The 22,133-nt window shown below is 50.9% G+C and overlaps 1 protein-coding gene across 7 annotated transcripts in view; it reads right to left on the bottom strand.

Annotated features, from left to right (window-relative positions):
- The window catches only part of ATXN7L1 (ataxin 7 like 1), a 233,955-nt gene that overhangs the window by 139,470 nt on the left and 72,352 nt on the right, over positions 1 to 22,133 (bottom strand). For 6 of the 7 annotated variants that reach the window (XM_059170837.1, XM_059170836.1, XM_059170848.1 and 3 more), the window contains one exon: positions 11,505 to 11,609. The exons of the other annotated variant lie outside the window; for it this stretch is intronic. In XM_059170837.1, the coding sequence (XP_059026820.1) occupies positions 11,505 to 11,609 (105 nt within the window). The remainder of the gene's footprint in view (positions 1 to 11,504; positions 11,610 to 22,133) is intronic. 7 annotated transcript variants of the gene reach the window in all.

Raw genomic sequence — 22,133 nt, 5'->3', positions numbered from 1 at the left:
CTGACAACACAGCTGGAAAAGCAGGGCTAGGATTCTGAAAGCACCTGCCATCCAGGTCCTGCTTCCTTAAACACTTGGTATCCTGGTCATCTATATCTCTGGACATCGTGCCACCATCAAGTGGATACCCAGAGCTGACAGTAGTGTGGGTCACAGAGCAAGGACGTCGGTCGGGGCCTGGGTCAGTGTGACCTTGCTGATGGGGACAGAGGCAGTGCACCCCTGCTGGAGGCAGGCACTTGCCAAAGAGAGTCAAGTGCAGCTGGGTGGACAGCACGGACCCAGCATGGATGCCGCCGCACGCACCTCTGCAGGAGGCTCAGGAATCTGAAGAAGTGATCCTGGGGGAGAAAAGCAAAGCATCGACAACACTCATAGACAAGCAAATCACAGGGTTTGCCAGAGGCCACACCTTGGACAGAGATCGACAGCTGTGGTTTTGTAAAGCAAAGGGAACTTTCTCCGGAAAGAAAGTTATTATTATTCATTGCACACGAAGCAGGATTCATCGTCGTGGAACGGTTTGCTTGCTCCCAGTCATTACTGCCCCCAGACCACTTATCTCTCGAGTCTTCTGCTTCGCCTAACTTGTGCCCAGTTTTCTAAGGGGCCTGGCTCGGCGCAGCCTTCCCCAAGCTGCAGGATTCCCTGGATCCCAGGACGCCACTAACTGCTAAGAAGCCATGGCAATTTAACAGCACCTTCCTCCAGAGGAGGGAACAAGAAAGCTGACACAGTCAGTATACACACGAGGGGAGAAGGGCTTTGACTTTAGAAACAAGAGGGCCTGGAACCTTCCTTCACATCCCCGAGGTGAACCTATACAGGGCTTCCTCGTATGGGACGCTCTCAGTGACCCCTGCCATGCACTAAGAACCAGCCCCTTGAACGAGAAGTCCAGAGACCCTTCTAAGAGGACAAGCGCTCAGCAGACTTTGAGCTTTGACAGCAGCTGGGGTCCTGCATCTGGGTGTGAGGCAAAAATGGTGTATAATCCCCACGCCCTCAAATGCCCTTCTGTTAGAAAGCACAGAGCCCAGGGTTTGGGGATCGTGGACTCTCTCTATGGCCAGTTTCTCCTCCAGGGTTGGTGGGGGAGAAAAAGAAAAAAATCTTTATTTCTCTGCTCCGGCACCAGACGAAGTGGGTTTGTGTCTGGGGTCACATTTTTGGAAACAGAAGTGCCTGATGACGACCTTGATAGTTACCCCGTGTTTGTGGCTGGATTAAGATAAACTCGGTGATTAGAATCCCCAGTGAAAGAGATGTTCCTGTGTTTCACTCCAAGACCTTAGATCACTTTAATCCTCAGAGAGCAGCCGCGAAACTCCGGAGGGATCTGGGCGCAGGTCCCCCAGTGTGCGTGCGCCCAGCTGTGTCCAGCCGCAGCTCTAGCTTTCACGGTACGGTTCGCCACACCAGGGAGGGACCACTGCCTGCGAAGTGCTGCCCTCCTCACGGCTTGGGATGCAGAGGATTGCAAAATGACCTTTGAATCTGTGCTGGCCACATTCTTTCCTCAGATTTAAATAAAGCGATGACTGTTCCCCTGATTTTCCTTGGTTGATACAGCTCCGAGGAACGGAGCAGGGCAGCCACACAGCGGGGACAAGCCAGTGATGAGTCAGAAGCCGGGGGTCATGTTACGGGGAGAGCCCTCCAGAAATCAGCTGTGGTCAAGGATCAAAGCAGCAGCCTCCCAAGCCGCCTGGCGAGGAAGGACGTTTCCCCAATGCCGCCTCTCCAACCGGATTGCAACAGAGCTGGTCATTCTCCTTCAAGGAGTGGTGTCTTCAAATGAATGTACTCGTTTACATGTGGAATCTGGCTTCTTCACAAACAGCAAGCCAATTTTCCTTCATTGTTTGCTTCCTCCCTCTCTTCTCCCTTCATTTTCAAAGACATATACTGAGCAGCAACTGCGTATCCAGCATCATCATTAACGCAGGTAGTATCACACAGGTGATAACAGGGGTCCTGGCTCCTTGGAACTACTCCTGGTCGTGTGTGTGTGTGTGTGTGTGTGTGTGTGTGTGTGTATGACAGAGAGAGGGAGAGAAAGAGAGGGAGAGAGATGGGACGGATAAGTCAGCGAGCACTTCCAACAGCCCTGACGTATGCTAATGCTGGTGAAGTGGAGGCGCCAAGGGCACCCTAACAGGGATCAGAGGAGTCTTTCCTTCTACCCGACTGCATATCAAGTCCAGAAATACGCTCCATGCCGAGACTCAGGGATGCATACAGCTCATCCGCTGGTGTTTGCAGGTGATCCTGCTGCACAGTAATCAGTCACAGAACATGGGGATGCTGGGGGCAGAGGAACGTGCTGACAATTTGACTGGGTGGCAGCTGACCTCAGCACAAAGGCAGATAGAATACTTGGGGCTCTGTCAGCCTAAAAAGAGGTCCATCAGGGATGTAAAAATGAAGTCACCCGCACTTGGGGGAAAAAAAAAATCTCAAGACCCATCTGAGATGGGGATTGTCAAGGTCAGTTACAGCCTATGGTGGCAAATCTAAGGGCTTCTTCTCTTTTCTCTTCTCACTCAACTTCTTGGCATTTGACCAGGTCTACTTAAGGCTCTGCTGCCTTGGCTTCCATGTTGTCATCCTCTGCTGCTCACTAATCCTAAATGTTGACCCCTCTCTTTTCCAATGTGGCCCATCATCAAATTCTGTCAGTTACTTTTCCAGAACGGACTTCAAAGTTATCCTTTTCTATCCGCACAGCGCTGCATTCGTCCCTAGGAGGTTTCCCAGGCTCCAAGCCACCAGAGTGATCATCTAAAAATATCAACCAGATTATGTCTTTGCCTCACTCAATGCCCTCAGTGTCTTCTCACCGCACCCAGAATAAAACCCAAACTGTGGGCCCTGGCCTGCAGGGCTCTATGGTTCTTGTCCCCACCCACCTCTCCTGCTGGGACATTCTTGTGACAGCTCTTTATAGGACTTGACTGCATCTTTGTTTATGTCATTTAACCTCCCAGAATACTAGCTTCAAGAAAGCCATGCCCTTGTCTGTGATGCTCACCACGATACCCGCAACACAAGAACAATACCTGCATGTAACAGGTGCTCAGTAAACATTTTTCAAATAAATGAATGAGTCAAAGCCATGCGACTCTGAAGGTGACCCACGAGATTCAGCCTTCAAGAAACAGGCTTTGATGAGATTATAAGTAGACTTTTTTTTTTCAATTAAAGATGAATTCAACAATCCTAAGGTTATGAAGAGCTTATTGATTTAGCTTTAAATTTGAGCTGAACTGTTACATCTGCTGTTTGTGAGCATTTCTACTTAATTCACAGAAACATGCAAAAAGGGAATTTTGATCGGTGTAGAGGAAAGCGCCGACTGTGGGCCTCAGGGATCCGTTCTTTTGTTGGAGATACAGGAGAACCTACAGGTGCAGGTACTGCTGAAGGTACCCACTCCACCACCATGAGAAGCTCCCTCTTTTTTACCTGTCGATATTTAAAGGGGCTCGGGGCTGAGGCTCCAAACACACTCACTAGGGCTGATTTATTCCTCCCTTCTTCATTGTGCCCGAGACTGTGCCCAAGTTCCTGACCTCTGCCAGTGAGCAGACCAGGTCAGTAGTGTGGGTGAGGAAGAGACAGGGAGTTCAGCTGCCTGAGAGCACCTGTGCAGATCCCACAGGGGACCGTGACGACCTCTCTGTAGCCAAGCCTAGTTATAGTGCTGCAGGGAGCTCCAGGCCCAAAACTTTCCACCTGGACCATGGTTACAGTGACTTGAGTCAGACAGAGGTTGGAATCCCGGTTCTGCCACTTACATCGGCTGGATCCAGAGAAGATTTCCTAAACCCTCTGAATTTCCCTTTCTTGGCTGTATGACGGGGAGAATATGACCATGTGGTGACAGGATTAGCTAACACACGGAAAGCTTAGCACGTGTGAGGCTCACCACATGCGTCAGCTTTATCATCATTGTTGTTAATGGTATTTGTTTCCCATTAGCAGAGCAAAAAGAAAAGTCCGGGTTGGGGACCAGGTCAACCTGCTCTGTTCCAGACCCAGCATTGACTGTAACTTGGGCAGATGCAAGTTCAAAATATAAACACTTGAACTGGAGCACAACGCAGTCCTACTTGTGGGTTCTTGCAGATGTAATGCTTGACTTAAGATATAACCGTTTGTTAATCGGTCTGTCGCTTCTTTCCATAGGGATCTCTGTAGGATTTGTAGGAATTTCCTTAGGACCTAGTATAGGATCCACACTTTACCAGGATGATGGGAAGATGCTATCAGAAGAAACAATGGCAGACACTGCTTCTGATCATAAGGAACCCCAAAGACATACCAGTCTAGGAGCTCATTCTGGACTGGGGTACATTCATCAAATTAAAGGTAAAAAAGAACCCTACTAACAAAATAAAGTTTGCACATATTCCCATGCTCTTGCCAAGCCTTATTAATTAATGCTGTCAGACTCGACAAAGACTATGTTTGATGAGAACAATTTCCTTTAATTATTTTGTACTTCTCCAGGGTAAGTCTCATAAAAGACAACGAACAGTAACAACAACAGAAATGTAATCTCAGCAAACAAATCCAACTGCATTGACACTCAGACCCAAGGTCTCTGTGTGGTGAACACGAGCACCTTCAGACAGGAAGTCCTCTAGGATCATTAGTCGCTGATGATTCCTGAGAAGCCCAGGGGGCACTGACATTCAGAGGGACTGACTGTCTCTAGGGCTCAGAAGCCCAAATGGTGTGTTTCCTCCTCAACTAGAGGTCACCCGGAGACAGCCAAAGTGAAAAGAACAATGGCAGGAAAGCCTGGAACCTCCTTAATGAGGCTCCCATGTGCAGGGCTGCTGGGCTGTGTCGCTCTCGGGACCCAACCGACACCGGCATCTGGACATGTGTGCAAGGAACGGAGGTGAGTTGCTGTCACTCATTTATTTTCCTGCTCAGCCTCTCTGCTTTAGCTCACAGTTCATTAAATCCTGCTGCATTCACCATCAACATGCAAAACAGCTACTTGAAGGGCATTCAAAAATATAATCAGGGAAGGGAATAAAAAGCCCTCTCTGAGAAAGAGGGGAAAAATTAATCCTCTCTTGTCTATTGAATGACATCTAGGTTCTTTGGTTCGAATACATTCTTTTTTTTTTTTTTTTTTTTTTTTTTTCCAGTAGCAGCGACTTCCCAGGATTATCTCTGTGTGATGGATGGGATGTGGGGCTGCGGGGCTCTCCTCGGCATGGAGGGCAGGAACCAAATGTGGCTGAATGATCTGTGTCTATGGATGTGCTCTTTCTTATGCCTCTTCTCCCCTTTTTTGGTTTGAGGTGGGAAAAACGGCGGCTTCGGGGCTTCTAGAAGAGAGCTTGTATTAGGGTTGGCATACAAATGTGACGGGGAAATTAGCCCGGTGACCAGCTCCGTGGAAGCCGAAATAGTAAACTTTCTCCAAGCTGCCGTGTGTGATATTCTGTGGCAGTTATTTCTGGGCTACGTGTGTATGTGCACGCACATTCACTTTCATGCAGAGCAAAATTTAAATATAGAAAAGCACAGGATATGCGATAACACGTGGGGGTGCTCTATGTTATGGGAGTCGTTTTTAACCGGGGCGGTTTTTGTCCCTTAGGGAACACTGGCAGTGGCTGGAGACAGTTCTGGCTGTCATGATGGAGGTGGTGACTGCTACTGGCGTCGAGTGGACAGAGGTCTGGGAAGCTGTTCGGTGCCCCACACTGCACAGGGGGTCCCCAACACAGACAATTAGCCAGCCCCCGACAGGACCGGTGTCACTGGCGAGAAGCCCTGCTTTACTGTAGTAGCTCATTATGCAAATATATTGGAGATAAGGAGAGGAAAAAAAAATCATACTCCTTTCATTTGGACAAATCCTACAACTATAACTTCATAAATGTTCAACCCCATTACAAAGATACTACTTAAATCTATTTAGTCTTCTTTTCGGCTGACTGCAATATTCTAAATTGTTAAGGTGTGCCACTACTGAAAGTAATACTAAATTTTTTTGTCCATGGTAGGCACCTCGCACCTCCTTGTTTTGAGCTGATATCCACGCCTGTGCACACAGGTAAGACCCCTGTGCACGCGTGTACACATGCACATGCACACATGCACCCACATACACGTATCACAGAGAGAGTGTTCTTTTTGGAAAGATGGTAACAACTGCATCTCTGGGATGAGGGTGGGCCCCACAACAACTGACATAAGAGGAAGGTCTCACATGCCGTCCTCCGACTCTGTTTTATTTATTTATTTATTTTAAAGATTTAATTTATTTGAGAGAGAGAGAGACAGCGAGTACAAGTAGGGGGAGCAGCAGATGGAAAGGGAGAAGCAGGCTCCCCACTGAGCAGGGAGCCCATCATGGGGCTCGATTCCAGGACCCTGAGTTCATGACCCGAGCAGATGGCAGATGCTTAACTGACTGAGCCACCCAGGCAGTCCCTGGACAAGATTTCATTACAAATCTCTATAGCTTATCGCCTGGTTTTCGATAGCTTAACTTTCTTCTTGTTAGAGCAAAATTTGTTTAATTATTGTATAAACTACTTTCCAAAGGCAACTTCTTTTTCTTCTTCTTCTTCTTTTTTTAAGTAGTCTCCATGCCCAACATGGGGCTTGAACTCGTGATACTGAGATCAAGACCTGAGCTGTGATGGGAGTCGGACGCTTCACTGACTGAGCCACCCAAGAGCCCCAAGTTCTTTTAATCATTACAACCACTTTATGGGTTAAACCTCTCTACCCACTTTAAGCATCAGGAAACTAAAGCACAGAGAGGCCAAGTAACCTGCCCAAGTCACACAGCTAACAAATGGTAGAGCTGGAACTTGATTCCAAGCAGACTGACCACAGAGAGGCTATTCCCAGCCATAAGCCAATCACACCATGGCAGCGTATCAAGCTACAACTCGGGCTGGACAGCCTCCAAGGTGAGGCTTCTGTTTCCCCTTTGTGACTATCCCTAAATCACCTCATCAACTCACCTAAGGGGCTTTAGAAATAGAGCAAGCCCTCAAAATTCTAGATCGTCTGGGTAGAGGTTTAAAAGGCATTGAAAGGACCCTTGCACACTCAGGAAACAGAACTCAGAGGACCAACACAGGCTCCCAGAGAGCCCCCGCCTGTGCAAAGCACAGCTTTTTATGGCTGGGACATCAGCATGGGGCACAAAGTCAGGAGCAAACAGGAATGCAGAGAGTCCTGGGAATGGGGACTCATGGGACCCCATATTGGCAAAGCGGCCAAAGCAGGATGGACCCTGGCAGAGTCCTCAGAGAGGGTCCTGGAGTTTCACGGCGTTTCCAGAGGATCTGACGCTGGGACCTTATGCGAACGTAAACCCAATCTATAGAGCCATATCCTCGGGACTCCTGGCCATGTAATCATCTCCAGGCTGACAATTCTTGCCTCCAAGAGTATGCGAGGCTGAAGATCAATCACGGGCCAATGTCTACAGGCTGACCTCGGCGCTCACGTCCCCCGAGACAGGGCAAGAAACGAAGACAGGAAGCATTTTACTGAATCGGTTTTCTCATTTTTCATAAGAAACATTCAACTTAATAAGAAGGAGCCACACTTTATTGACAATAAAAGTGACCCTTTCTTTATTTCTTTACCATGTGCCAGGAAACTCTACTCTATTCTCCTTTCCTCACAGTAACAGTGAGGCAAGAACTATCACCTTCATTTTAGAGGACAGGGAGGCTCAGAAAGGTCATGCAATTAGCCCACCGTTACACAGACAGTAAATGTTAGTCCAGATTCTAGCCCAGGTCTGTCTTACTCCGAAATTCATGGTTTTCCCACTATGGCTTTCAATTTTTCATGTTACCATCAACCTTCAAAGTCCCCAGAACCAACTGCCCCCCCCCCCCACACACACACCATGAACTTTTTTCAGTTTAACTTAAGCAACCAGGACATCGAGATCTCCGATATCGTCACACACCTATCTCTTGCTCTCCATGCCGGTAACCATAAAATCCAGGAGTTGAGTCACACATGCTGTGAATGATTAAGTGGCTAAGAGAACATCCTATCCAGTCCCGTGTCATTTAAAAAAGTGACAAGTCCAGGGTCTCAGGGCTGGGCATGGCTGAGCTGGATTTGGCCCCAGGAGCACTGGCCTCTAGGAATGTCCCTCCCAGTGCACCCCAGCTCAGCTTCCTGGGGTCAGTGCTCGTGATGATGGGTTCATTTCGGGACGTGGGAATACAGAGCTGACAAGACACGTCCCTGGTCCTGAAAAGATCTGAGAGGCGGGTAGAGGGATGAGACAGTCCGCAGACAACCGAAGCACACGGCAGAAGATGTCGTGGCACAGGAGAACAGAACTCGATGGCTCCGCTCCTAGGAGGGATGAACAATGTCTAGCTGGGGGCCACGGGGCATGGTGCCACGAAGAACCCGTGCTCTGGGGGTATCTGCAAGAAGGTGCTTCCTGCCAGTGATTTCACACCAACCACTCCATGAGGCAGACCAGGTATAGAGATAGAGGCAGCCGGCCCAAGGTCACCCAGTTAACACGAATTTCTTTGTCTGGCTTCCACCCCATATCCTCCCCATTACAACAGACTTCAAATGCTGTCTTATGGACCCCCGCAGGCTGGGGCTCAGGAGAGGCCGGGCAGGCAGGGCTCGAGCCCCTATAGGAAGTTCAACGCCAGTGGCTTCCCTTTGCATATATATTTTTGGTGGGGTTCTCCATGAGATGCCTTCTGAAACAAAGTTCTGATAACAAAATAGGGGATAAATACCCGTACTCCCAGTTGCTAACCGGCCAGTGAACTGGGGCAGCTCCCGGAGTCTGGGCAGGGCGGGGAGGGCAGGGGACCCCTGCAGATGGCATGAGGGACAAGGGCTAAGCAAGCCGATGATGCACGTCCCTCACTCTGGAGTGACGCTGCCTGCACTGAACCAGGTTCTGCACCTGCCTCGCTTGGAGACCATAGGCACAGAGCTCCTGAGCCCGAGCCTCCTCCCAGTCAAAACAGGGGTCACACCGGTACCTGCCGCACAGGGCTGCTGAGAGGATCACACACGCGAAGATCAAGAAAGCGCACGGCACGGTACTTGGCACTTAGCACAATGTCCCTCTTATGAACTTGTTGGAAAAGCAAGGCTAGTCAGAGGGGATAAAACATAGAGAAGAGAAGTATCATGAAGCCACTGAAAGAATTCTCAGGGACACTGAGAACTCCTCTCTGTTCCCAAAGAACAGCTGTGACTCCGAGCTCTGACTTGCATTCTCCCGGTCTGTTAAGTGTGGGCTGTGCATCATCAGGACAACCTGAAAGACAAGGTTTGGCCGCCTCTGTCTGCTGAGCTGTGGTTGTGTTCCAACCGCTACTCGTTAGCTCTTTCGGCAAGAAGCTTGACAGAGTCTGGGCTTCAAGTGACGAGGTCGGTCACCCCAAACCCACATACTCATTTACTGCCACCGCTCAGAGAAGATGGCCACAAAACCCCAGGCTGTTCCCCTGAACTCGACTTGGCTTTTGAACTGAAAGGCCTAGAACAGAGGGAGGCGGGAGCATCAGCGGAGCCAAGCCCTCGAGACCTCTTTCACTGGCTAGATGAGGCATCCCCTTAGACAGAACTCTGCAAGGCACAGTGAGGTCCCAGGTCCCTTTCTGGTTCCTTCCATCACAGACTCTGCCAGTGAATCAAGTTCCCAGGGAAGGTTTTGATGGCCTATGGAGTTTTCATCTATCCCATTCACATCTGTCCCATTCATCCGTTCCCATTCCCCAGTGTGCAGAATAGCAGCAAGGCCCTGCGAATGAATGAACGCCCACTACATTCGGAGGGCTCTAGCCTCTGCATCTTCCCAAGACAAACAGAAGCCATCGGCCACGCGGATTCCACGGTCATTCACTGAACAAACCAGCTGTGTGGGATCCTCCTGCCTCTGCTCTGCTTTCCATCCCCCCACCTGTCACCTTAGCTGGTAGGTGTCACCTCTGGGTCTCCGACAGCTTCCCTTTGGAAAGGCCTGCCCTTTTCTCTCCTCTTGGAAGAAGAGAGGGTCACTCGCTGCAGAGCACTGAGCAAGAAGGTCAGCTCATGCCGAGCACACAACTTGCTCCTTTCGGGCTCAGCCTGCCAGAAGCGTAAATGTTAGAGCTAGAAGCACCTCTGGAAGTCACTCTCATGGAAGACACAAAGAAACCAAGCTCACGGAGCTGGCCGCAGGGACGGTGGGAGACTGGGCCTCTATGCAGAAGCTCGCTGTATGGCCCTTTCCCTCGGGCCCCCCGCTCTACCTTGTGTAGGTAAGGAAGTTTTGGAAAGCACCTCTAAATCCTGCATTCTCTGTCTACGTATTAAAAACACAAAATATTCTCACTATATATAGATATAGATATGGATATATCATACACATACATATGCATAGATGATATTAGAATACATAAAAACTATTCTAAAGGCCCAAAAACACTTACTGAAGAGCTTGGATAAGCAACTCCCTTTACTTCAAACCTATTTATTACCGAACAGTGACAACTGAAGGGGGTGGGAGAGAGCCAGAAATTTCAAGTGTGAGAAGGGAAATGTGTGGTTTACAAAAGCATACCCAGGATTATTATCGCTTTGATTTTTTAAGGCACGATATTTAATGTGCTTTGAGCTACAACAGTAAAAAGGGGGCAGCGAGACATTACATTCACCCAAAGAGAGTGGGGCTTAAATACAAAGCTCGGGGAAGCCTCTTCTGGAGTTCACAGCTTTGGAAACCATCTGGTACAACTCTCTGCTCAACGATAAGGAAACTTCCATCCCCAGAGGTTCAGCGACTGCCTGTCCGAGGTCAGTAGCTGTTTATACGTTCCTGACATAGCGGTCACATGGACTTTATCTGTCCTGTGTCCGTGACACCTGCTCTGAAGGGGGGCCTAGGTTTGCTGGTGACCTACCGAAGGGCATCTATGACACCAAGGATGTAAAGATACAGAGGGAAAGCAAGTTCCCAAACACAAAGAGCATTCTTGGAGACAGAGAAACTGAACCTGAGGCAGGAAGTTCCAGGCATTTCCTTGGGGCAGCACCCCCAACAGCCCCCACACTAGGCTGCCCTCAGCCCCAGCCCGTCCTGGGGGAAGAAACCCTAGGAGACTCAGTCTGGCCCCCTCGTTCAGGGATGTCAGGCTGCAGGGCCCATTCCTCAAACCACCGCTCTGCCCTTCCTCTGGTCACCTTGGGGAGGCCCTTGGAAGGTTGGGCGGATGGCTGCCGTCTGGTCCCCTTTCCCTAAACAAGTTGCACGTTTTCTCTCCTTTGCTCTGATAGGGCTGAGCCTTTCGGATGAAGGACTACAGCTCAGAAAATAGTGCCCCTGAGAGTAGAGGCAGAGCCGCAGGAAGAGTTTCCCTACCGCCTTGGGCTGAGGCAGGCACAGGGGGCCGACCCTCTCTGGGGGCCAAAGTGGCGGGGGGGAGCGGCGGCTGCGAACGTGCGGCGGGGTGCGGGGGTCCACTTACCGCAGTGCGCCTGGAAAACCTGTGGCTTGACGGCCTGATTGCAGGCACTGCACACTACGAGATAGAAGTCGTCATGTGCGGGATAATGGCCAAATAAGTGCATATCTGTGGGGGAAATGAAAACACGGTGTTTTGAAAAAAGCAATTAAGTCTCAGAAGGTCTACAGTTTCCTCTCGCAATTTCCTCAAGGACAGTTTTTCAAACGAGACACGTAGAAAGGCAATGATCTTTACTAAAGGGAACACGGTCCATGCTCATGGGGCTCCCAGCTGTCACAGAAGCTGCAGCCTCACGGACCCCCCTCCTCATGTCATCCCTGGAGGTGGACCGCTGTAACCCTCGGTGTGGACAGCGTGGGGGGCTGCCCCGGGTCCTATGCTGCGGGGAGTTACCTCGTCCCGACAGAGAGCCCACGTGCTAGTGGGCACCTGATGGGGCTCCAGTTATTTGAGGATGTGGGGGGGGGTCCCCCCAAGCCCATTCCAACTTCAGCAGAGGTCTCTCAGGTGGGTTGGGGGGGCAAGAGGCCTGTGAACGCTGCTGCCTGTGTTCTCCACCGCCTGAGGGAGACCCCATGGCAAAACCTCCAAACAAGCGATTTGTTTGCTGCCCTCATTACCTGTTACTCATCTGCCCGATATTTACCACGCGCCAAGTGCCAGGCACTGGGCTCGTGCCAGGAAGGACCACTGAATGCCAACGAGGGCCCCATTCTCCTGGAGCGCACGGCGGCAGAAGAGACAAGTACTAGACAAAGATCACCATGTGGCGCTCCCTGGGGTTCATGCTAAGGAGAGGGATGGAAGAGTCCCAGCAGAGCATGTGGCCCCAACCTGCTCAGAGGCATTGAAGAGGCTTCCCGGAGCACGGGGTATTTTGGCTGAGACATCGGGATGCATGTGGGTTCAACAAAGGGCTGGGGAGGAAGGTTCCAGGGCTGCCAAGGTAGGAGGTGCTGTGTGTCTGAGGAACCTCTTGGTTCTCTGAGGAACAGAACAAGGGGAGAGCCCAGAAGCTGTAAGGCTTGTGGACGGTAAATATTTTTTAAACCTGATTTTAAAAACGACAGAAGCTACTGAGGGTTTTTGAGCAAAGCAGTGGCACGATCAGCTATACACTTAAAAAATCAGTGGTGTGGCCTAAGGGACATGAAAGCATACGTCCACACAGAAACTTGTTCATGTGTGCTCCTAGCAGCATTATTCACAACAGCCAAACAGTGGGAACAACCCAGACACATGTCCATCAACCGGTGAACAGATAAAATGAGTCCTAAGCAGGATCATGGAATACTATTCAGCCATGAAAATGAAGGAAGTGCTGACACCTGTTATATCCTGGATGACGCTTGAAGACATTATGTGACGCGAAAGGAGCCAGACACAAAAGGCCACATGTTGTAGGATTCCATTTGTCCAGGGCAGGCAAATTCAGAGACAAAAATTAGAATTTTTTAAAAAAGAGTTTATTTATTTGGCAGAGAAAGAGTTAGAGAGAGAGAGAAAGAGAAAGCGCGCACATGCACAAGTAGGGGTCGGGCAGAGAGAGAGAGAGAGAGGGAGAAGCAGGCTCCTCGCTGAGCAGGGAGCTCCAGACTGGATCCCAGGACACTCAGATCATGACCTGAGCTGAAGGCAGACACTTCACCCACTGAGCCACCCGGGCGCCCCTCATGGGTGAATTTGTACAGTATGTGAATAAAAGTTGTCAAAAAAGAAAGAAAAGTTCTGAGGAGACACGGTTATACCCCCTGGAGTACCACTGGGTGCACACGGAGCCCTGGGGGCACCTGACCCGGACTCCGCTCAGCCCACCAGCTCTAGAGTCGCTCCAGAATCACACAGAACAGGAGGCTCAGGGACACCGACGCAGCAGACACAGGACTTGGAGGACTTAGAAGATAGTGCCTGCATAAGTGCACTTTCTGTCGCAAGCCTCCTGAACTTCCTCTCCTTACCCCTCCAAGGCCTCATCTTCTAGACTCAACCTGTGTCTTTCACAAAACCCCGGCAAACACAGGATGGTTCCCCCAGCTGTAGAGCTAGATCACAGGGAAAGCCTGGTCGCCCAGGATGCGGGGGTAACTCGTTTATCACCCAGCAGCTGCCTTCCCAGGGGCACAATCAGCGCTGCACCCTCGGAAGAGCCCCACTGCCCGGAGAGAAGGGGGACAGACACGTTTGTCACTGGGCAAGGGGCTGAATCCCCGGAAGAGGCGCGTGGCTGTGCGGGTGCTGCTGGATCTGGCCGCAGCAGGTCCTCTTGAGGCGGGGGTGGGGCTGGGGATGCAGGCCCCCTGAAATTCTCACTTGTCGGTGGCCCTGGGCGCGGCCTGTTATTTCCCCTCTCGAGGACTCGCCTCTGTTTCCACTTCTGACTAAGACTTGTTACCACAGGGCAACGTTATGAGTCAGTGTCTCGTGGGCGGGAGGCCCCGGGAAAGAGAGGTGGAGAGAACCCAGCCATGACAAGTGTCCTGAAGCATGAGGAGGTCCATGCTGGGCCCAGCCAACGTGTCCGGGGCCCCTGGTTCAAGCAGTACAGCGTGGGGAGGGTGGCTGTCTGTCTCTTTCATTGCTGACACCACTCAGTTCTACTCTGGATTATATAGTTCTGTTTATTTTTATAATACATGTCCTTTTTTTTTTTTTAATGACAAAATTGATCCATGTTCTTTGAAGACACATTTGAAAAAGGCAAAAGAACCAGAAAAAAAAAAAAAACCACCAGTAACTTTTATTCACGTTTTGCATCTCATTTAGATGTGGTCGCATTTTACGTCCAGGAACATGTGAAACCAGGAGCTGGTGAGGGCTAAGACTGAGGACTTACTGATTCAGCAAGCATTTACTGAGGGGCCTTGCATCCTTTCTGCAACAGATTAAGCTATGCAGGAACAGAAGAGATTTATGAATTCAAAACACAGGCGTGAACAAAAATGTCTTGAGCGCCTACTGTGTGCGGGAAGCTGTGCAGAGTCTGGAGGCTCCGGGGAGCGAGTGGCCTCCGCACTTCTGTAGTGCATGCCTGCTGACCTGTTCGGAGGCTCTCAGGACTCCCACTTCTGTAATCCTTCAGAAATCTGCAGAACTGCCCCCTCACCTCCAAGGTACACACACTCGTCTATGGTCATGGGTTCAGCTAGCCAGAGGCTGGCTGCAGCGGTGTGTGCGTGTGCTCGAATATGGGATCCGGGAGAGAGTGTAGAGAAACCCTTAACTGTGTGCGCCTCTTCAGGCTCTCCGCTCCACTGAGACCCTTCCTGGTTTCCTCTCAGGCACTTTCAACCTTGTCCATGTTGGTTAAAAGTGTGTCTCCCACAGAAAATGAAAGGACCTGCTTGCCTGCCTGCTGACTCCTCAGCTGGCCAGTCTCTGAATCTCCTGTGCAGGCCGCCCAGGTTCTGAAAGTCCAGCAGATGGGGGGCGAGATATGGGCACTTGGCCTCTCAGAAGACCACTGCCTCAGGTTGCCTGGCCGGCCATTACAATCCCTGTGCTGTTGGCTTGGGGAGGGAGGTAGGTCGGGCAGAACTGAAAACTACTATGCCCAGAACGATGCTAGGCATTCTATTCATTAATTTCCTTTCTCTCTGTCAACTTACTGCCCAAACAACACACTCAGTGCACTGTTGAAAAGACCAATGGTGGTGTGCTGAAGTGGACTTGTCCCAACACATCTCTCCCCAGTTCATTCAGTGGTTTCATAGTGGGGGCTTGGAATCAGCCTTTGTGGGGGTATTTGCACCACGGAAAGGGGCAGAGGCTACCAATCAGGTCTGGTCCTTTTGGAGAGCTGGCTTTCAAGCATTTAGCAGAGTACCAGTGAATAAAGATGAGAAAAGAGGGAAAAAGTGAAACCACCTGCAAGGCGGCCACCCCAGGGTAGCCACTGTTGACCGGTTACTATGGCTGCTTCTCAACTTTGTGATGTGATAACACTACCTCGGTTAATCCTCGTAATGCATCCAGAAAGTTGCCATCACCTCCACTTTCCAGGCAAGGAAACAAAGGCAGTTTGCTTGCGATCCCGGGGTGGTGATTTGTAAACTGGGCTGAGACGCCAGGACGCTCTACCTGAATGGGATACCCCCTCCTCAGCAAAGGGCTGCTTCCTTCCTTAAGAGAGCAAAAGCCCAATTCGCAGATGAAGAAACCAGTTTGGAAGGGTCTCCTTGGTGACTGCCAGGCTTTTCCAAGCCTCAGAGGGAGTTACTGGCTTGAGCACAGGCCTGGAGTCAGAAGGAGGGATTTTGTGGAACAGTGCTCATTGCTCTGCAACCTCAGGGAAGGTGCCCAACCTCTCTGAGTGTCAGTTTCCTCATGTGAAATGGGGCTTACAGGTCACAGGGTTGCTGTGATGGCTCATAAAAGTTTGTGTTTTCTTCCACCAGGGATCCAGGAGAGAGTGTAGAGAAATCCTTAACTGAGCTCATCGCTCCTATTTTCCAGAACTAACTAGCTCTTTCTCCATCGGGACAATCCTTGCTCTAGGCAACATATCCTTTGTGTCTCCCTCATGACCACTCACAGCAGACCTCCTGGGAAGAATGGGGGTCCCTGCCACCTGCAGAATTTGTACACGTGCATGGACTGATGAGGGCTGAAATCCTTTGGGAGGGCTCTCTCTCTGGCTGTGGCTGGATTCCAGGAAAGCATGTGCACAAAAATGATGAGACTTTGCCCAGTTTCAAACACAGCGTTCAACCATCTCCCAAACAGAGAAAGGCAAACTTCTGTTTTGGCTCATTCTGCCCCTGCAAACAGATCACCTGCAGGTCAGAGAGGGTGCCAGAACTGCCAGGGCACGATCACAGAGGTGACCTCAGTCCCGTCCCTGGCCTGAGGGAGCCGGGAGGGAGTCAGTTCCATCAGCTCCGTTTTGCAGATACAGAAAACAGGCACGCTTGCTTCCAGGTCAGTATTTTTCAGTTTCTGAACCCTAACCCACTATAAACATCTATCTATCTATCTATCTATCCATCCATCCATCCATCCATCCACCATCTCTCCTTGGAACATATATATCACACTCCGATGGGTTCTGTTTTACTCATTTCTTTTTGTTTTACTATATTCTACTTCATTTAAAAAATGCTCATTGAGATTTCACAATTTCAGGACTCCTTAGTGGGTCACAACTCCAAGTATCTGAAAAACACTGCTCAAAGGCAACGGAGGCAGTCAGGGGCTGAGCTCCGCCTGAGGGTTCACTGGGGACTCACCGAGGTCTGAGCTGGTCCTCAGTGGTCACGTGGGAGTTGGGAGCCCGGAACTGAATTGTGAGTGCCAATTTTATGCCGGAGCCCGTGGTACCCCCTCACGGGACCTGACGGTATCATCTCGTGTCAGCATTCAAGGAGGCACACTGGTAGCTTCAATCAGCCAAGGGGGACATATTCACACTGGGTGAATCGGTATCCACCCGACACCAGAGAGAGCTGGGTTCTTCTCTCAGAGAGCGGGCTGTGTAAACATTTAAACCACTGATGAGCAGCCATTCTGTGGTCACTCTTCCCTGTACTAACTTCCCTAATTATAAAAACAGAGAAAAGTATATTCATCGTCTATCACAGTGGGATGCAGAGAGCCTTCTGTGAACTTGGGAGGAAATTGTTACATGACTATAAAGTCACGGTTGGGGTACTGATCATGAGCCCCAGAACCCAAGCACAACGGAGCCAGGTGGGTGTGTGGATGGCTTCCTGTAACCGATGAGCACAGGGAGGCCACAACCTGCAGACGGTTTGGTGGCGAGAAGGGGGAGGGGCTGGCACAGTGGGGGAGAGAGGATGAGAATTGTTACTGGAGTACTTTCCAGTGTCTGTCAACTTAATGCCTCCTTACTAAGGGTTATTCACGGAGGATACTCTCAGAATGGACTCACAGTATTAACCTCGTGCTCCTTACAAGGTCACCGCAGGCCATTTCCAGTGCCCCGATTTAAAGCTGGGCACTCCTTCACTTCCTTCCTTACTACTGCTAACATGCTCACTGGTGGCAGAGTGGACTGTCAACCGCTATCCGTGCGGCTGGCCCCCTCGGCCTGCTTACAGACAGCCTCACCTTCCCTACACGCACCCCACCCCCACCTCAGCACAGGATGGGGGAAGGGGACAGAGCTCAGCTGTGATGGAAGGAGACATGCAGTTCGAGAACGCAGAGTGGTTTCTGTGAAAGTAAAACAGTTAACTCTCATGTCCTGGTGTCGCTGGCTGACTGTCTTTTAAGTCAATGCCGAAATAAAAGTGGTGGGATAGGAGCCTCGTTCTACTCCAGATACACAGCTTTTTGAGGGGAACCTTTCGACACGCAAAGCCACGTGTGTGCCCGAACTTCTGCTGCAAACTGTCCTCATGTTCACAAAACGGCTGCCATCCCGGAAAAGGCAGGGTGACACGTCCAACCCACTGTCTGTACAAGGTGGCTCCTGAAATGGGAAGACAGCTGTTTGTGTGGACCCGGGGACCCGCTGTGGTGCTGTGCGCCTTTGAATTTGCCCCAGACGCCCTCCAGAGCCCAAGACTCCAACATTATGAGGCAACAACCGGTTGAGAGCTCAGAAGATGAAAAAGTTGGGAAGGAGTGAGTCAGGATTGATGCCTTCCCCCTGCGAGTGGGAATGCCAAGTGGAGCGCAGGCTGAACAGAGAGGCCGCAAGAGGCTGACTTGCTTTGAAGGCAGTGGAACGGCTTCTCGGCCATCGGTGGTACTTGTGCCTTCTAGAGAAAACCCCACAGCGCGGAAAGGAAGACAGCAGAACAGACAATGCTGAATTTCAGTTTCCATTAAAAAAAAAAAAAAAAATCCCCAGAAAATGTCCTTCAGTTTCCCCCAAAAGTCTGGTCCAGGGTTGGGAAACCACCCCAGTTGCTATAGGAGTGATAAAAATGTCAAGGTAGCCATTGCCCTAACACCCTATTATAACAATTACCTTTAATTTAAAAATTACGCTTCCCTTTTCACAGACTCCAAAAAACTACTGTGAAAAATGAAATAAAAAAAAAAATGGAGGTTGTATTTTTGTAATTGCAACCCACCACGCCCTTTCCAGGAAGGTGAATGCGAGCCCTGCCTGAAACTTTGCACGCCTCTGCCCATGGGACGCAGCTGGGCACGCGGCGCTCGGGAGGACCTCAGGGAGTGCCAACCCCGCGCCCAGGGCTGGAGAGTGGGATGCCGCGGGCTTCTTGCAGAACCATCAGAAGGGCGAGCTGGGGGCTGCCAGAGGCACTGATCTGTGGTCTTCCCCTTCCATAAACTCAAATGGGAAATCGCTGGGAAGAACAGTCGCTGTGGTTCAAAGAGCCACGTGACTGCCTCCAAGCGGATTCTGATCTGGACGCAGAAGGGCACCTACAGGAATGACGCGTGCTACCTCGGGAGGCGCGTTCCTCACGCTGGGAGAGGCTGGGCCCGAGCGCCTTCCCGTCCCCCATTAATCTTAATACGCTCATTACACAGTTTTTATTAATTCGTCTTTTCTCTCTGCTGGTGGAGTTTCCAGCAGCATTTTAATCACTTGTGTCAAATGGAAAGCTTGAGGGGATATAAAAAACGTTTCTCCTTTGCTCTGACAGCGTGATTCTGTTTGTTCCTCAACTCCAGAATCTCCTTAAATCTAGAGATCAAAACAACGTGGGGTCTTCAAACAGTGACCTCGGACCCAATACCTCCCACTTCTCCGGCAGAATGTTGAACTTCCCCTCTAGGAAAATGCAAAAAAAAAAAAAAAAAAAAAAAAATGCGGTCACTTTCTGTCTTTCAGATCTCTGAAAACCCAGGGCCTGACTGTGAGGGCTTCAAAAACAATGAAATCTGGAAACGGAAACTCCAGGGGAGGACTAGAAAGCAAGCAGCAGCAGAGAGCTCCTCAGCATCCCTGAGGGCCGGCGGGCGAGTGCGGGGCGGCAGGCACAGAGCCTTTCTTTTCCGACAGACCAGGTCTAACGGGGGGGCCCCCAGCCTGTTCTTGCTGAGGCTGGGCCAGAAGGCGCCCCCCTGCACAGCGGCTGCCGGGAGCTAGGTCCCGTAGCAGGTGGACGCTCCCCGTGACGCTGTGTGAACTACCCCTAACCCAACCAAGCCACAAGCCCCTGCCGGCCACAGCCACGGCCTAATCCCGCCCCCTCAGAAGGGCCTTAACTCCCATGCAGTCATGCTCTGTGCGGCGAGGGGGGCTGCTCCCTGGGCCTCAGGCCTCTCTCGGCAGACTCTCCTCGTGCTTCCTCCCAGACCCAGCAGAACTCCCACTCTGCCGCACAAGGAAGGGGTGACAGGATGCAGCTGGACCCCGGGGGAGACCGTACGCCAGGGCTTAGAACAAAACCTGTGAGATGTGGGCCTGGTAAGAGGCAGGGCCCCAGAGCTGGGCACCGCAGTCAGGCCATCTTGAGTTCAAATCCCGACTCTGCCGTTTGGCATGACAGTCCCCTCTAAGTTGCTGGCTCATCTGGAATTAAAGGGCACATGTGTGAAGGGGCTGGCCCCCAGTAAGGATAGAGGGAACAAAATACTCTTACCTGCGGCCTTCTTTCTGCCTCTCCAATCCACCCATCCCCTCCTCTGGGAAGCCTTCTCTGCCTCCCCCAGAGGAGAGGCAGAGTCGGCCCCCTTCCCTCCCAGTGTGCCGTCCACATGTGCCCACAGCTCCCGGGCTATCCCAGAGCACGTGGCCTACACCTCCCTCACCAGACTGGGACCTTCTCGAGGACAGGAGTTGTGACTCAGTGCTCTTTCTATCTCTCCAGCCAAACAGTCTGGCCCATGGTGGCTGCTTAATAAATGTCAATTCGTTCATGAGAGTGGAAGGCCCCAAGAAGTCGATTTACTTTCTACGCCCCTTAATTTTCTCTGCCCTCAAAGGGGGAAGTTGTAAATGATAATACATTGCCTTCATCTCCATGCTGCTATCTAAGATTATGGGGCCAATAACTATGTCCATTTATTCATTCTCTGAGCTCCCTGGAAGCACGTGCTGCCTGAATTTTTATTTTTTATTTTATTTTATTTTATTATTTTTTAAAGATTTTATTTATTTATCTGACAGAGAGAGATCACAAGTACACAGAGAGGCAGGCAGAGAGAGAGAGGGAAGCAGGCTCCCCGCTGAGCAGAGAGCCCGATGCAGGACTCGATCCCAGGACCCTGAGATCATGACCTGAGCCGAAGGCAGCGGCTTAACCCACTGAGCCACCCAGGCGCCCTGCCTGAATTTTTAAGACGCGCCGGGTGGGCCCTCGTCGGGAAGAAGTGGTTCATTCCTGTGCCTGCTGGTGCCAGATTCACGAAGGTTGTGTCCTTCCCCGTCTGGCAAAAATGGATGCTCCCCATTCCACCCCAGTGAGGGGCCCCCTCAGAGCCAGCATTCGGGGCAGGCATAGGGGTGTTTTCTGGATGCTCCCCTGGTCTCCTTCTCCACTTCCTCATCCTGGGGCTGTAAAGTGTCTTGTACATCAAAACAGTGAGAGATCTAGGGCCCAGAAGATAGAGACTTGCCCCAGTCCTTCCTGCCGCACCCTTTCCCAGTCTGGCACTGGACTGACACAGCAGCCGGGCTCAGCCCAGGGCACACTAAGCCATCTGAGGCCAGCCTGGCAGAGGATCTACAGGTCAACAATGACCCTGGGAGCTAAGAAAGTCATTTTGCAAAGGGATCCCCTTCGCCCGTGCACGGCCTTGATAACAATGCCAATAATCTGTCTCTAAAAATATTGCCTGGGGTATAAACCCAGCCTTGACTCCCTATCCAGCAGCCGCAGGGACACCCAAGCTCCTCCCTGCACAGTCACGCACATCCTTGTCCACCACTCCAGCCAGGCTGACTGGTGGCTTCTGGCCTGACATCCCTACTCTGGCCCTCAGGACAGATAAGGAACATGGAATCACTTTGGCTGGTTGCTGAGTCCTGATAAGGTGTCCTCTGCTTAAAGCAAGGGCTGCTCGTGGTCAGAGGTCAGCTACACAGGCAGGACAGCCTCTAAGCCCCTTTGCCACATCAGCCCCAGTTTCCTGGACCCAGCGGGAGAAAAGTTCTGTGGAGAGGACAAGGGTGGATGTATCATATTCAGCCAAAGGCCTGCTATGTAAAAATTGTAATAGTTGTAATAGTTCACTATGACTCATCTAGAGAGAGAAGCATCAACCTACTGGGGGAAATTCTAGTCCCTTCCTCCAGCTTCAGCTAAGTAGAAGGTCCTACAAGTGGTTTGGAACGGCCGCAAGTCATCACCACACCTCATTCCCTCTCAGGTTCTCCAAATGGGTCACTCATCCATCCATTCATTCATTCATTCATTCATTATTCAGTTATTATTCCCCCTGAGTGAAGAGTCCAACACAGGGCTCCATCTCACAACCTTAAGGGCATGACCTGAGCCAGAACCAAGAATTGGATGCTCAACTGACTGAGCCACCCAGGCGCCCCTCCCACCTGGGTCATTTAAATGTTTAAACGTTCACCAGAATCTTTATGCCCACATCACCTTTCAACTTGAGGACAACGATTGAGATAATCGTTGTTTTCACAAAATCAGTAGGCCTCCCTGGACAGTGTTCCTCAGTTCTTCTTCAGGAGGCTTGGCTTTGCTTCTTTGTTTGGAATAGGCCTTTCCTACCCTGGGTTGCCTT

The sequence above is a fragment of the Mustela lutreola genome, chromosome 4 (genome assembly GCF_030435805.1).
Source record: "Mustela lutreola isolate mMusLut2 chromosome 4, mMusLut2.pri, whole genome shotgun sequence".
In the NCBI taxonomy this organism is placed as follows: Eukaryota; Metazoa; Chordata; class Mammalia; order Carnivora; family Mustelidae; genus Mustela; species Mustela lutreola.
The sequence above is the reverse complement of the archived record's forward strand: the minus strand, read 5'-3'. Positions and strand labels throughout refer to the sequence as shown.